This window comes from Polistes fuscatus, unplaced genomic scaffold (genome assembly GCF_010416935.1).
Source record: "Polistes fuscatus isolate 324 unplaced genomic scaffold, CU_Pfus_HIC Scaffold19, whole genome shotgun sequence".
Classification (NCBI taxonomy): domain Eukaryota; kingdom Metazoa; phylum Arthropoda; class Insecta; order Hymenoptera; family Vespidae; genus Polistes; species Polistes fuscatus.
The window spans coordinates 3741055-3754516 of NW_025113095.1; the positions used below are offsets into that span (position 1 = coordinate 3741055).

Here is a 13462-nt window from a genome sequence, read left to right on the forward strand (position 1 = left end):
GTAAGGGTTCATACCCTTACAGTACCTTTCCTCAAAAGATCGTACAATCTATCAGCTAATATAAACGCAATGGGTCTTAAGAATCAAAGAGTTATCTCGATCATATCAAAGAAAAATCGAGGAGATAAATAAGAGTAGAAGGGATGATAGTAGAAATCCGAAGAAGAAAAGAGCATAGGGATCGAGAGAGAATGCGAGAGAAAAGTATATAACAGAAAGATAAGGAAAAGGAGGTAAAATATGAAAGGAAAGATGCAATTGGGAAGGAAGGAAGGATAAGGTACAGGTATAGGTAGAGGTACAGGTAAGAAGCGATATGCAGGAGGCCGGCTTTGACCCGGTGCCTGATCGTCCCAACGAGATGTAGATGATGTTGCGATGATGAGGATGACGATGACGATGACGATGACGATGTCAAGGAATAAAAGACGAATAGGAGGAGAAAGAGGAGGAGGAGGAGGAGGAGGAGAAGGAGGAGGAAAGAGGAGGAGAAGAACGTCGTCGACGACGACGACGACGACGACGAGGACAACTTTGACGACTTTGACGACTTTGGCGGCGGCAACTGCGGCGATGATAGCAGCGGCGGTGGCGGCGGTGGCGGCGGCGGTGGTAGACCGCGCGCGGCTGCCTGACGCATTGCAGGTGCGCGCTGGCCAATCACAGGGCCGTTTAGTTCGCCCGGACTTGTCCTGTAAACACGGGACCGCACCCACCCCGCATGCGAAACGTCTTCGCAAGTCCAAGGGAGGAAGCCTCGTTGCGGGGCTCGACGTAGAGCTTGCGTACGTTTCCTTCTCGAAGCGCGTCGAAGGGACGCACGTACGACGTTCTTTTCGCACGTAGGAAGTCCTTAGCGGTGCTAGTTCTCGCGCGCGTAGCAAACGGCGCGCTCCTGAGTGGCGCATACGCTGCACCTCTCCCGCCTACTAGACTCTTGGCAGGTCCGATTGGTTGGCGCTCGTAGGACCGAGTGGTGGGGGTTGGCCGGCGTAGTGATACCCGGCCGGCCGAGACTTGCGGCAGAGCCCTCGCACACCGATAGAGAACCGTGGACTCCATTGCTGTCCTGAGTGCGTTTCTCGTCGGCCGCTGGTGTCGTATCGCTGTGTCCGTCGTCGTCGTCGTCGTCGTCGTCGTCGTCGCTCTGTCTCTATTTCTCTGTCCGGTATATTTTTGCTCTCTCTCTCTGTCTGTCTGTCTGTCTCTCTCTCTCTCTCTCTTTCTCTCTCTCTCTCTCTATTTCTCTCTCTCTCTCTCAATCTCTCTCTACGCCGCGCCCGCTCGCGCACGCACCAACACACATAAATATAATATCTATTCTCTTCTCTTATCCTTTTATTCTCTGCTTCTTCAATTCCCTCTGCGCAATTATAATATATACGCCGTATACCCGCCGTTACGAGGAGGACGATATTGTGAATAATACCGCTCGATCTCTCTCCCTGTGTCTAGTGTCTCCATACGGCTAAAACTCCGTAACTTTCTCGAAGGAGCCTGAGAGAAGAAGCGAAAAGGAGTAACAAAATGGTAAGTCACCATTTTTCATATTGTTCTTCTTTTATTTCTATTTCGCGATATCTTATTAATTCGCGTACAAGCCTACGTACGGACGAAAGGGAAGCTAAGCTCTCTTGTAGACCCGAACCGTCGTGTTTCAACGACTACAGCGTATTCTCCTATCGTTACTCTTTTTCTTTATCCATCTATTCATTTATTTTTCATCTCATTTTTTCTATTTGCCCTTCCTCTTTCACTCTATCAATCAATCCATCCATCCATCCATCCATTTCTTTTAACGTTGACGCGCCACCGAGCGTGCACGTGCCAGTGAACAATCTGCATCATTGAAGTTCTAAATACCCTTTTACAGAGTATGTACCAAAAAGCATGCATGTCTCTTTTCATATCTCGTTAGTTAACCTTCTTCGTATTATTCCTGGTCGTTGCCGTTGTTATCGTCATCGTCATCGTCATCGTCATAGTCATACTCATAGCTCCTTTTCTATCATCGAGTAACGGCAAATAGGAATACTCGCAACGGTGGCAGCAGCAGCCGGCTCGAGCCGGGATCATATCGGGATATCGTGTCGGATATCCTCTCTTTCCTCTCTCTCTTTCTCTTTGCGTGGTACATCGATCCGCTCTCTCTCTCTCTCTCTTTCTCTCTCTCATTTATTCTCTTACTTTCGCTCTATAACCTCTTGTTAAAGTATGTAACCGATTTTTTTCTACTCGAGTCAATCTTCTTGTTCATTTTATTTTTAACCAAAAAAATTCAACAATACATACATATATAGACGTATTATAATTTATTTCCTTGAAAAAGAGTAGACAAGAAAGATGGAGAGAGAGGGAGAGAAAGAAAGGGGAAAAGAGGGTAAAAGCATCGTGTCGCAGCCGGCGAAATAACGCCCTTATGTGCTCGAGAAACCGTGTTAACGTGTATAACGGTCAGATCGATGACGAGCATATCGCATACGCACGACTTGTTTTAGTTTGAAGTTGTTCCACTTTTGCGAGACTCGACATCAACGCCATTCGGTTAATCGTCTTGAAATCGCTATTTCCTCCTCCATAATCTTCACTCGTGCTCGCTAACAAAAAGCAAACTTACGAATATCATTTCTTGCTACCTGACCAGTCCTCTTTCCCATCTATCGGGGCTTTTTTGTACGGTATAGTTGGTATTGCTGTAGTTTTTCTCTCTCTCTCTCTCGCTCTTTCTCATTCTCATTTTATTTTTCTTTATCGCGACGCAAAATACGTATAAATATTATTGACAATTATAGTTAAATCACCCGATTCTATTTGAATTATTTTGTCCATTTCTATTTTCGATAGTTTTATAACAAGTTATAATAATAAAAAATGTACGTTAACTGTATTCTTTTTGGGATATTTTGAATAGGAATCTATCATGAGAAATTGTCCAATAGAAAGAGAGATTTGAAGTTAGGTGCAGAACCGGTAACCAATGACGTAGTCGAATTTAAGATGTCGAACAATTTATACAGCTAACATCACAATCTTAATCTTAACTGATTTTTATCGATGTGTATTCGTATTTTTATACTTTATTACTTCAAACGTGTCATCAAATTAATAAGAATAAAAATATTTATAGAAATCGATTGCAACGATGTAATTCGATAGAAATAACTCTGAGATGATGACAGAACTTCTCGATGATTCTTCTTTCTTCAAATCACTTATGGTCATCACGATGATACATAACATGCATATTTATGTCTCTTTCAAGAAAATGTATAACACACACATGCGCATGTTACGTATATGTATATGTAAAGATAGTTTCTTTAATAATGTATAGATCACTTTCCTGACACACTGCATACATTTTGTATACGTGTGTTGTGTGTATAATGTTGTGTTGTACAGTTTTCGTGGCAAAGAGAATATTGTAACGTGGCGTAGCATTCTTCAGTCAACTTTTCTACGATATACCTTGCTATTGATTTTTGCGGTCTCGGTACGACGCCAATTCTCTCTCTTTCTCTCTCGCTCTCTCTCACTTTTCCAATTTCTAACACTTTGTTTAGGATTTTTGTATACTTTACTATCCTATTCTTAACTCATACGAATTTTCTGATCTTTGTTTTTTTTTTTTTATCATATGCCACAGTAAAAAGAGATATTCTTTACAATGGCGCATTATCCTACGAGCCAAAAAGGTAATTGCTGCCTGAGTTCGCCATCAACAGGGTGTCCCAAGGTCTTCAAATCAATATTCTATAAAGTCATTTTTGTAATGAAAAAAAAAGTTGGAAATTATATTTCGGTTCCGTATTTGAGGACCCTGGATTGCAGGTGTGACACAGGCGTATGGCATCCAATGAAATATAAACAACAAGAAAACTTCGTTATATTCGGAGTGTCTCTTAAATTCAAATTTTCCCGGGGTACCGTTGAAGCCGTAGCAACACATCGCTAATTCTTTAGCTCATTTTTTTACGAAATATCTGTAAATTATAAATATTCTTTTATTTATGAAAAACTGTTTAGAATGTCGACTATAGGAAAAAAAGAAAAACGTATTCGTTGCAGGTTTTTGAACTATACGATTGATTTTTTGTTATTAATCAAAGAATTATGACGATAATGGGTAGTAGCGTGAGACTGTACTTTTTATATACATGCAAATATGTAATTGCAAGTGAATGCATTTTCTTGATTTTTCCTAGATTAATTAATTTCCCTTTTAAGATAAGACGACGCTAATAGCGCACGCGTGTATCGTATATCGATAAAAAGATTCAAGGAGAAAATATACTATTTTAACGAACCTTGTGCTACGTCCGGCACTCACTCTAAGGGAAGATAATAAAACAACCTAGAGAAATGTGTAAGAACATCTTGTTTATCGATTAATCGCGATTAATAAAAATTAATCGAAAATACTTCACTCGCGTAAGTAGATCGAACGATAGAAAATAAAAAGAAAAAAGAAAAGAAAAGAAAAAGTTTAAAAGTTTGAAGTCAATTGTATGAATCAGTCCGAGAATTAAAAAAAATATCAGATACACACATACAAATTCTTAATTGATAAGATTATAAAGAGTTGATTCTTTTCCTGTATCTGCGATATTTTCAAAAATTCTTGGTCTTCGTAGTCGTATCTCTCTTATCTTTCCGTTAACCGCTCGAATGAGACAAACTAATATCATCTAATAATTGTTCTTCATTAAATCTACGACTATTTGATTACTTTTCTAACGTCTTAAAACGATATATGTTCGTTGTTTGAAACAGATTTTTATTATATTTATGTATTAAAAATGTGGGATGCGAGTGCCTCCAAGCCAAATACTTAAATAGGCATTCGTGAGAAGATTGGACGGTGGGCTCTGGGTAGCTCAATGGTTAAAGAGCAGTCGCCCGGAAAGCGGAAACCCGGGTTCGAATCCCGGTCCTCCAGTCAGTCCAACAACCCAATTTTTTCACGAATCCTACAAAAATATGTACTACAATTTTTTCTAACATTTAATGAAATTATTTCTGTTTATAAAGGCCGACCAACTGACGGAGGAACAGATCGCAGAATTCAAGGAGGCATTTTCGCTATTCGACAAAGATGGAGATGGCACTATAACCACCAAAGAATTGGGCACCGTTATGCGATCTCTTGGTCAAAATCCCACGGAAGCTGAACTTCAGGATATGATAAACGAAGTTGATGCAGACGGTAAAAAAACACAATCAAATGATTCATCTTCTCATTCAATCATTTTCTTTTTAATACAAAATTATGTGAATAACAACATATATTCTCAATTACATCGTCCCTGGTAAAAGATCAAAACATGCACAAAATGTACCGGAAAAGTAACGTCATTATATTTCTTTTTTCCTTCTAACTATTTATTTTCTTTTTCTGGAACACTACGTGTTGTATGCGTGTGCGTGTTTTATCGATTCATGCGACTCAAGTAGACCTCTCTTTAGTTCATAATTATGTAGGTATATTATACACCATATATACAAATTTAGACGCGTTTTATTTAAACGAACTAAATGACGTACCGCTAAAAGCACGTTATAATTTTATAATAACATAACACATACTTTATACATCTTTTCTGCTTTAGCTTCTTCTTTCTTCTTTCATTCTCTCTCTCTTGCTTTCTCTTTCTTCAACACACATTATCGTATTTTATTTGGTTTAATCATTTATTTTGTTTTTAGTCAATTTACTCCTAAAACTCTTATTTTTCCTGTATTATATATCAGACAACGGATTTCAGGTAATGGCACCATCGACTTCCCGGGAATTTTGACCATGATGGCACGTAAAATGAAGGATACTGACAGCGAAGAGGAGATAAGAGAGGCTTTCAGAGTGTTTGATAAAGATGGTAATGGTTTCATATCCGCGGCAGAACTTAGACACGTCATGACAAATCTTGGAGAAAAGCTTACCGATGAAGAGGTCGACGAAATGATACGAGAGGCCGATATTGACGGCGATGGCCAAGTTAATTATGAAGGTTTGTATCCTTATCTATCTTTCTATTTATCTATTATTCCATTTTGATAAAACAATAGTTACATTTACAGATAAGTTTTTGTCCCAATTCAAAGATAAATAATTGTCATCGACAAAGTGCGCCAAAAGTTACATTTTTTATTTGAAAAAAATGTAAATTTTTTATTTGTACAATTAATCTTTCAAATTATCTTTTGGCCCACTTTGTATATTTGTTTACTGTATCCTTTCCTTCGTATCTACGCGTGTGCGAGTATACACTAGAATCCTTTTAATGCCGAGTACTGTACATTTTTAATCCCAATACAAATAATTCCAAGAAAGAATTTATTTTGAAAATAACTTTAGAATTTTTGCTTCATTCTATAAATTAGTTTATTTATCGCATTTCAAAGTAAAACAATCTATTATTTAATGTTAACTAATACCGATGATTATTCATTTCAAAATGAATTCTTCCTAATAATAAATAATGGTTATCTCTTAATGCGTGTAACATCTTTAGTGATATTTTTATTTCTTTATCCAGAATTCGTCACAATGATGACATCAAAGTGAATGCAACCTATATAATGGAAGAACTTGCGACTTGAAGTGGTGTTGACGTACTAAATAAAAAAGAAAGAAAATAAAAAAAAATTAATAATAATTAATAAATCAAGAGATGCAGAGTATAAAATATATGTGTAAAACACACAAAAAATGCGAACCAACCAGAAAGTGAACAAAAAAACAACAAAACCTTATATCCGGATGTGAAGTCTATATATATATATATATATAATATATATATAATATATATATAATATATATATTATATTAAAAAAAGAATCCGCGCAGAAGGTCAACGCCCGATACGCGTTAATCATCTCTCGTTGTCGATAAGTAAAAAAAATACAGGGCAAATTAACTGTTTAATTAAAAAAAGCTATACTGCTAAAAATCATTCTCTGTCGAGCATATAATACTTACAAAATACATAACACATACATCTATACTAACACGTATACACGCGTATAACACACTTAAAGAAAATTAAATGAAAACACACACATATACGCATATGACACACATACACTGACACAAAACACCCGCACAATCATGTTATTTCCTTTTAACAGCAACAACAACAACAACAATAAAAAGAGAAAAAAAAACAAAGGAAAGCATAGAAAAAAAATATTTAAAAAGTGACATTACACAACAAACAAACAAAACACACACGCCCACCACATTTAAACATAAGATGCATAGTTGTGCGCGTTTCTTCTCTTATATTATAAAAGAAAGAAACTTATGAAAGAGAGAAGGAGAGAAAGAAAGAAAGAAGAGAAGTGCATTTCCTTTTCATCTTATATCCGTTTTTTCCACACTCGTTCTATCTATCTCTTCTCATCTCTTCCTCCTCGCTCTTTAAATTGTAAATCATTATTATTATTATCATTATCATTATTATTATTAGATTGTTATTATTATTATTATTATTATTAATAAATTATTACTATTATTATTATACTATTATTATTATTATTACTATTATTATTATTACTATATTATTATATTATATTATTATTATTATATCTGTGTCATACGTATTTATATTTTCCTTCTCCGTCTTTTACCTTTTACTACTCATCTTCATTTTCACTCTCACATCAATGGAGGAAAAAAAACGATTATCATAATAATAATAATAAATATACGTTCTTGTGGGGAAAATAGTCTTAAAGAAAATTTGTAGGTAAAAATGAATTTAAACGAGAGATAAATGCGCTCGAAGGGAAAATTATTATTAATCCGGTATAAAAAAAAAAAAGAAAAAAAAGAGAAAGAAAGGGAAAAAATAAAAGGGAATAAGAAAGAAACGCCATGTTTACATACAGCGTGTTATATATATATTGTATCGCAATTTTTATTTAAACACACCGCGTGTAACGTACATCTATCGATTTTTCTTTTTATTTCAAATGAAGTGTACAGTGACAGAGAGAAAGAGTTATGGGTATAATAAAATATCCAAACGGAAAGCAGTGTGCGGATCAAAATTTCACCGCGAATGTGTATGAAAATAGTATTAACTATATCTTTTAAATTTAAAATTAAGGAGACTTCGGTCTGGATCTCAATTTTTAGAAAGAAAGATAGAAGAAAAATATCAAATAAAAGAAAGCGAAGAAATTCAAAGTTTTGTCGATTGTCTTTAAAACAAATTTCAAGATTAATTAAAAAAAAACCGAAAGAAAGAATAATATCCGCTGATGAGGATAGTGGGCACTTCACGTACTACGAAAAAAAAAAATAAATAAATAAAAAAACACTTTAAAGCTTGCGCGTCAATCCAAATAGATTATTATGATGATAATTTGTATAAGAAAAATATTGAAAATATTATACATAGAGACAGTGGAAGAAAAACAAAATCGATGAGCAAGCAAGCGCAGCACTACTTATAGATCTCAAATAATAATAATAATATTAATAATAATAATGCATACGTACTACATACATACATACATACATACGTACATACATTTTGGCACCTTGTCTCCTTTAAAAATTGATTAATTGTCTACGTCTCCACACGCGAGTACACTCATGTTAATAAGAGGAAAAAAATTAAATTCATAATAATAAGAAATATTAATATTAATAATAATAATTATTATGATAATTATAATTATAAAAAGAAGAAGAAGATGATGATGAAGAAAAAAAAAAGTGATTAAGTAAAGAGAGAAAAAAATTAATTGTATCTCGGATTAGTTATTTTAGAAAGCTCCAGATCGAGATCTCTGCGTTCCTATGATGAATAAATAAGCTTCTTCTCTTCCTTGTGCTTTTAACGTTGCGTCTCGTTTCGCATTCGTTCGTAACGCGTTTACAAGTTGCGCGCGTGCACGTACATATTATATACACTTAACACACACATACACACATATTTTACATAACACACGTATAGGGATAGAGGGAAAAAAGGAAAATAAATTGTGAAAGATTTGATAAAATAAGAGGAAAAAAGAAGGAGGAGAATTGGAGGAACGAGAGTTTTTTGAGCGAAAGAGGAAAAGAGAGATATATAAACACAATTTCTCCATGCATATATACACATAACATACTTATATAGAAAAGATAAAAATGTTTAAAAAAAAAAAAAAAACAAAAAAAAAGAAAACAAAAAATTACTACAAAACGGTTACAAGAACAACACCAACAACATATTATACAACATTTAAATAACACAAGTGTGGTGTTTTATCTCCAGTTCCGTATTAATCTCCTGTTTTTATCTTGCCTTCCATCGAGGAAACCTCATTAACACTCGTGCGAAAATAAATTAATAATTAAAAAGAAATAAATAAAAATTATAATAAAAGAACGCAACAACAACAACTACAACAACAACAACAACCACCATCTCACGTCGACACCACTTTTGTTGGATAAAAAAGTTTCAATGGATAAACAGGGGATGATGATTATGATGATGATGATGATAGGTGTGTTTTAAAGGGAAGTCAAGCTACACGCAAAAAGTTATCGGTAGGGAGGGGTGTATTGCTTTTCTTCGCCCATGGATGTGTGTCTCGTTTTAAGCGGTAAAATAATTAAAAATGCGAGAAGATAGATAAAGAAAGAGAGAGAGAGAGAGAGAAAAAGAGAAAGAAAGAAAGAGTAATATCACAACCAGAAACGGGGAAGTATTGGTGTAAATTATGTGCGATCCGAACGCGATAATGTTACTTTACAAACAAACTAAAAAGAATAACTTGAGAGTGAAGAACAACACACGGTAACACGACGCGTAAAATAAATTAAATTAAATATTAAATAATAAATAATAAAAAAAAAAAGTAAAGGTAAAAGTAAAAAGTAAAAATTAACATAAAATCACATCTAAGAGAAAATACGTGTGTGTGTTTATCCGGGGGTTGTTCCGAGACATAATATATATGTAATATATATTATATATACATAAAAATTAATTTGGGACAAAATGAAGAGAAGAAAGAAAGAAAGAAAGAAAGAAAAAAAAGAGAAATAATTCCTCCACTGTCCTTTACTATTATTATTATTATTATTATTATTATTATTATTATTGCAATTATTATTATTATTATTATTATTATTATTATTACGATTATTATTATTATTATTACGATTATTATTATTATTATTATAATTATTATTATTATTATTATTATTATTATTATGAATTATCATTATTAATTATTATTACTATTATTATTATTATTATTTAATATCGAAGTGATGAAACTGAATGAGATAAGTAAAGAAAAAAAAGGGAAAAAAAATCGAAAGAGTGAACTACTACTTGTATTTCTGGTGACCTAGATTGCATTGATTATAAAAAGACAAAATAAATGTATCCTCATTTTTAGGTCACAAATATTTATTACTTGTCCTTTTTTAATTACCAATAGACCTCTCATTTCAGCTCTCTCATCTTTTCTTAGCATTTAATTAATGGCACTCAGATTACTTTGCTAAGAAATATTTAAATAGTAATCAATGAATTAAATTAAAAAGAGAAAAAAATAAAACGCGTTTTTTCTTTGAAACAAACTTCGTTAAAACTTTAAGAAGACGTATTTTACATACATACATATCTCTATCTGCGTGTAATTTAAAACAAATAAAATAAAATCTCTCGCTTGTAAAATCTTCCTCTTCCTCGTGAAAAATTAGATATTATAGATCGCAACGCAGGACATTGATAATAATAATGATGATGATGATGATGGTGATGGTGATGGTGATGATAATGATAATGATGATTAATGATGCTAGTGATGATGATGATGATGAGGAATATGCATTTACGCAATTGGTAATTGCTTCATACGTGTGATGTCATTTGTGAACATTAAAAAGTTGTCTCTCGGTAAAGAAAAATTAGTCTAAGCCAATATGTGTCGATATATATTTTCACTTTATAAGATTCATTTTTCAATTTCATCTGTATCCTCCCGAGAAAGAATGAAAGAATGATGATAACAACAAACCAATATAGAAATCGTACATTGCTTGATATAAAAAAAAAATACATAACGAATTCGTATTGTTTAAATTCTATTCGAGATCTCACGCTTGATTTTGTGGTGGCCCAATTTCTCATTTAGCCAAGGAAACTTGTTTTTTGTTTTTTTTTTGTTTTTTCTTTAAATCGTCAATAACAACAATTATGACCTTTCTTGCAATTTACGTTCATCTCTTCATCAATAATGCTGTTGTTTTAACGATTCAATGGTGCTCCATTATTAAATGTTATCGATTGTTTTTTATTTTTTAAGAGAATTCTCTTTAAAATAATAACTAGTGCGTTTCTCTGTTGCCAAAAAAAGAAAACAAAAGAAAGAAAGAAATTTAAAAATATCTATATATATATATATTATATATATATAGTTATATATTAGTTAATTTATTATGTTGAGAACAATATTCATTATTCGATTGATATTGTTTCACTCTGATCTTAAAGTCCAAGTATAATAATTTAATTATAAGACTAGAATTTGCTCGCCTTTTATATTTGTTATTAAAAATGATTATAAATATAAACAATAATACGGCAGAAGTACTTACCTCTATTTTCAATGCGTCATATTCAAAAAATGGTTGCAATCAGCGTTTAATCTTTCAGATAGTAAAAATTAATCATGGATGTTTCTTAACACTTCTTATCGTAAATAAGAAAGCAGCACAATTTGTATAAAATGTTAATGTTGAGTTAATAAATTGTTCCAATGTATAAAATTGTGCATATGTCCTATGTAATTCCTGTTTTATGTTGTTACTCGTGTTATGTCGTGTTGTGTTTTTTTGGCAATTTCGCAACAGTATAATAAGGAAATTATTATTAGAATAAAGAAATATGTAAGAACACTAATATAGAGAACAAAAATATACTCTAAAAATTTACTTTATCTATGGTTCTGCATATGTTTCGTACATAAAGTAATGAAAAACGCATAAATAAGTATTTCCAAAAATATATTTCGTAAAGATGTATTTTCAATTAATTAGATCGAAATAAAGAAGCTCGTAGATTATTGAATAAATGTTGAATAAAATGTGTAATCATAGACAAACTTTAGGTTTGATTTTAAATATTGAACATACTTCTTGGAATAAATTTCTCAAGATTTTAGGCTGGTCCTTAAGATTCTAAAAAAATGATATCACATTGAAATAATATATGAAAGAAAAATAAAAATAAAGTATATCCTAGTATGTAATTGAAATTACACTTACATTGTTAAGAGAGATCGTAGGTATGAAAGAAATTTGTGGCCTAAGTGCACTTGTTAATTCTCCGTATTTGGCTAAAAGTTCTTTTCCTTTAGCTCCTGAATAACATTTGGAAATGGCATTAAAATCCACGTTCATTTTCTGCGCACAACTTTCCATTATTTTTATTGGTTCGATATTGTTTTTAATCATGCAAGACAAGTAATTCAATAGAAGCGATTGATCTTTAATAAGATCAATGGTACAGGCATGTATCATATTCCCTTGACATTCGATTGGTCCATGTTGACATTTAAATTCATAAGTATGATCATTTTGTGTCGTCTAGAATATAGGAAAGTTTTGTTAATATTACGCAAAGTTTTATTTCATATGATTGATAAACATTTAATTGTGTTTTTCATACCAAAGCTTTTCCATACGGTATCAATGTGACTTTAACATTTTCTTTCAATTTCATATACGTAGGCAACAAATGCTTTATAAAAAAGCTTCGTGAATCGGGACAAAGCGTCTCGTAATATACACCTATGTGAACTATTTCTTTCGCATCTTCCTGCTTCATTGTCATCGGCTTACTTTCCCAAGACTCTTCTACGTAAGTTTAAAAAATAATAATTTAGAAAGACCTATATTAGATGATTTGCATACAACACATATAAAAATAGTATTTTACCTCCCGTAACATTATCTTGCATTAACAGTAACCATAGTTTAGAAGATTGCCACAATAGTAGGAATGCGGAAATAATCAGCAATATCTTCCATCGAAAACTGCCTAACCCCATTATCTAAATTTATTTTCTACAAATACTGTAATATACAATGAAGGATAAATAAATACTATTTTGTGTGTATTAAAATATTATGAATATTAACTTACCAATATGTGAACGCATCCATAAAGACCGCAAATATATAGACATTATTTTTATACCTTTTTTAAAAGTCCATATGTTAATAATGTTTTTAACGTGACATCATAGACAAATTCTGATTTTGTTAACTGTAAAGAGAATGAAGAGGATTAAATATTTGATTTTTATTAACAATAATAAAACTAGCTAAATTAACACGTACTTGCCTAACCTTATTACACATATACGTTTATGATAAAACAAAAATAATCTATTTTCTTATTTTCCTTAGGCAATTAAATACATTATTTCACCTTATTATGTTACA

General features: G+C 32.6%; 2 protein-coding genes across 3 annotated transcripts; one reads left to right on the forward strand and one right to left on the reverse strand.

Moving 5' to 3' along the window:
* Positions 1-1019: 1019 nt before the first annotated feature.
* Positions 1020-7316, forward strand: LOC122515763 (calmodulin). The gene is made up of 5 exons (XM_043633193.1): positions 1020-1168; positions 1456-1530; positions 5032-5206; positions 5766-6008; positions 6537-7316. The coding sequence occupies exons 2-5, from the start codon at positions 1528-1530 to the stop codon at positions 6563-6565; spliced, it is 450 nt and encodes a 149-aa protein (XP_043489128.1). The 5' UTR covers positions 1020-1168; positions 1456-1527; the 3' UTR covers positions 6566-7316.
* A 4686-nt stretch (positions 7317-12002) lies between these two features.
* On the reverse strand, positions 12003-13457 carry LOC122515664 (gamma-interferon-inducible lysosomal thiol reductase-like). Of its 2 annotated transcripts, none has more exons than XM_043633062.1 (6): positions 13367-13457; positions 13161-13283; positions 12954-13090; positions 12684-12871; positions 12281-12601; positions 12003-12193 (listed from the first exon to the last, which is right to left on the reverse strand). In XM_043633062.1, the coding sequence occupies exons 3-6, from the start codon at positions 13063-13065 to the stop codon at positions 12107-12109; spliced, it is 708 nt and encodes a 235-aa protein (XP_043488997.1). In that variant the 5' UTR covers positions 13066-13090; positions 13161-13283; positions 13367-13457; the 3' UTR covers positions 12003-12106. The 2 variants fall into 2 exon arrangements, with proteins under 2 accessions (XP_043488997.1, XP_043488996.1); XM_043633061.1 differs by having other exon boundaries at positions 13358-13448.
* Between the last annotated feature and the right edge of the window lie 5 nt (positions 13458-13462).

Coding starts and splice junctions, on each gene's coding strand:
- LOC122515763 (XM_043633193.1), top strand. Junction 5,207..5,765: donor AAACGAAGTTGATGCAGACG/GTAAAAAAACAC, acceptor AACGGATTTCAG/GTAATGGCACCATCGACTTC. Junction 6,009..6,536: donor TGGCCAAGTTAATTATGAAG/GTTTGTATCCTT, acceptor TTCTTTATCCAG/AATTCGTCACAATGATGACA.
- LOC122515664 (XM_043633062.1), bottom strand. CDS start 13,065: ATGGGGTTAGGCAGTTTTCGATGGAAGATATTGCTGATTATTTCCGCA. Junction 12,602..12,683: donor TACCGTATGGAAAAGCTTTG/GTATGAAAAACA, acceptor CCTATATTCTAG/ACGACACAAAATGATCATAC. Junction 12,194..12,280: donor CTACGATCTCTCTTAACAAT/GTAAGTGTAATT, acceptor TCATTTTTTTAG/AATCTTAAGGACCAGCCTAA.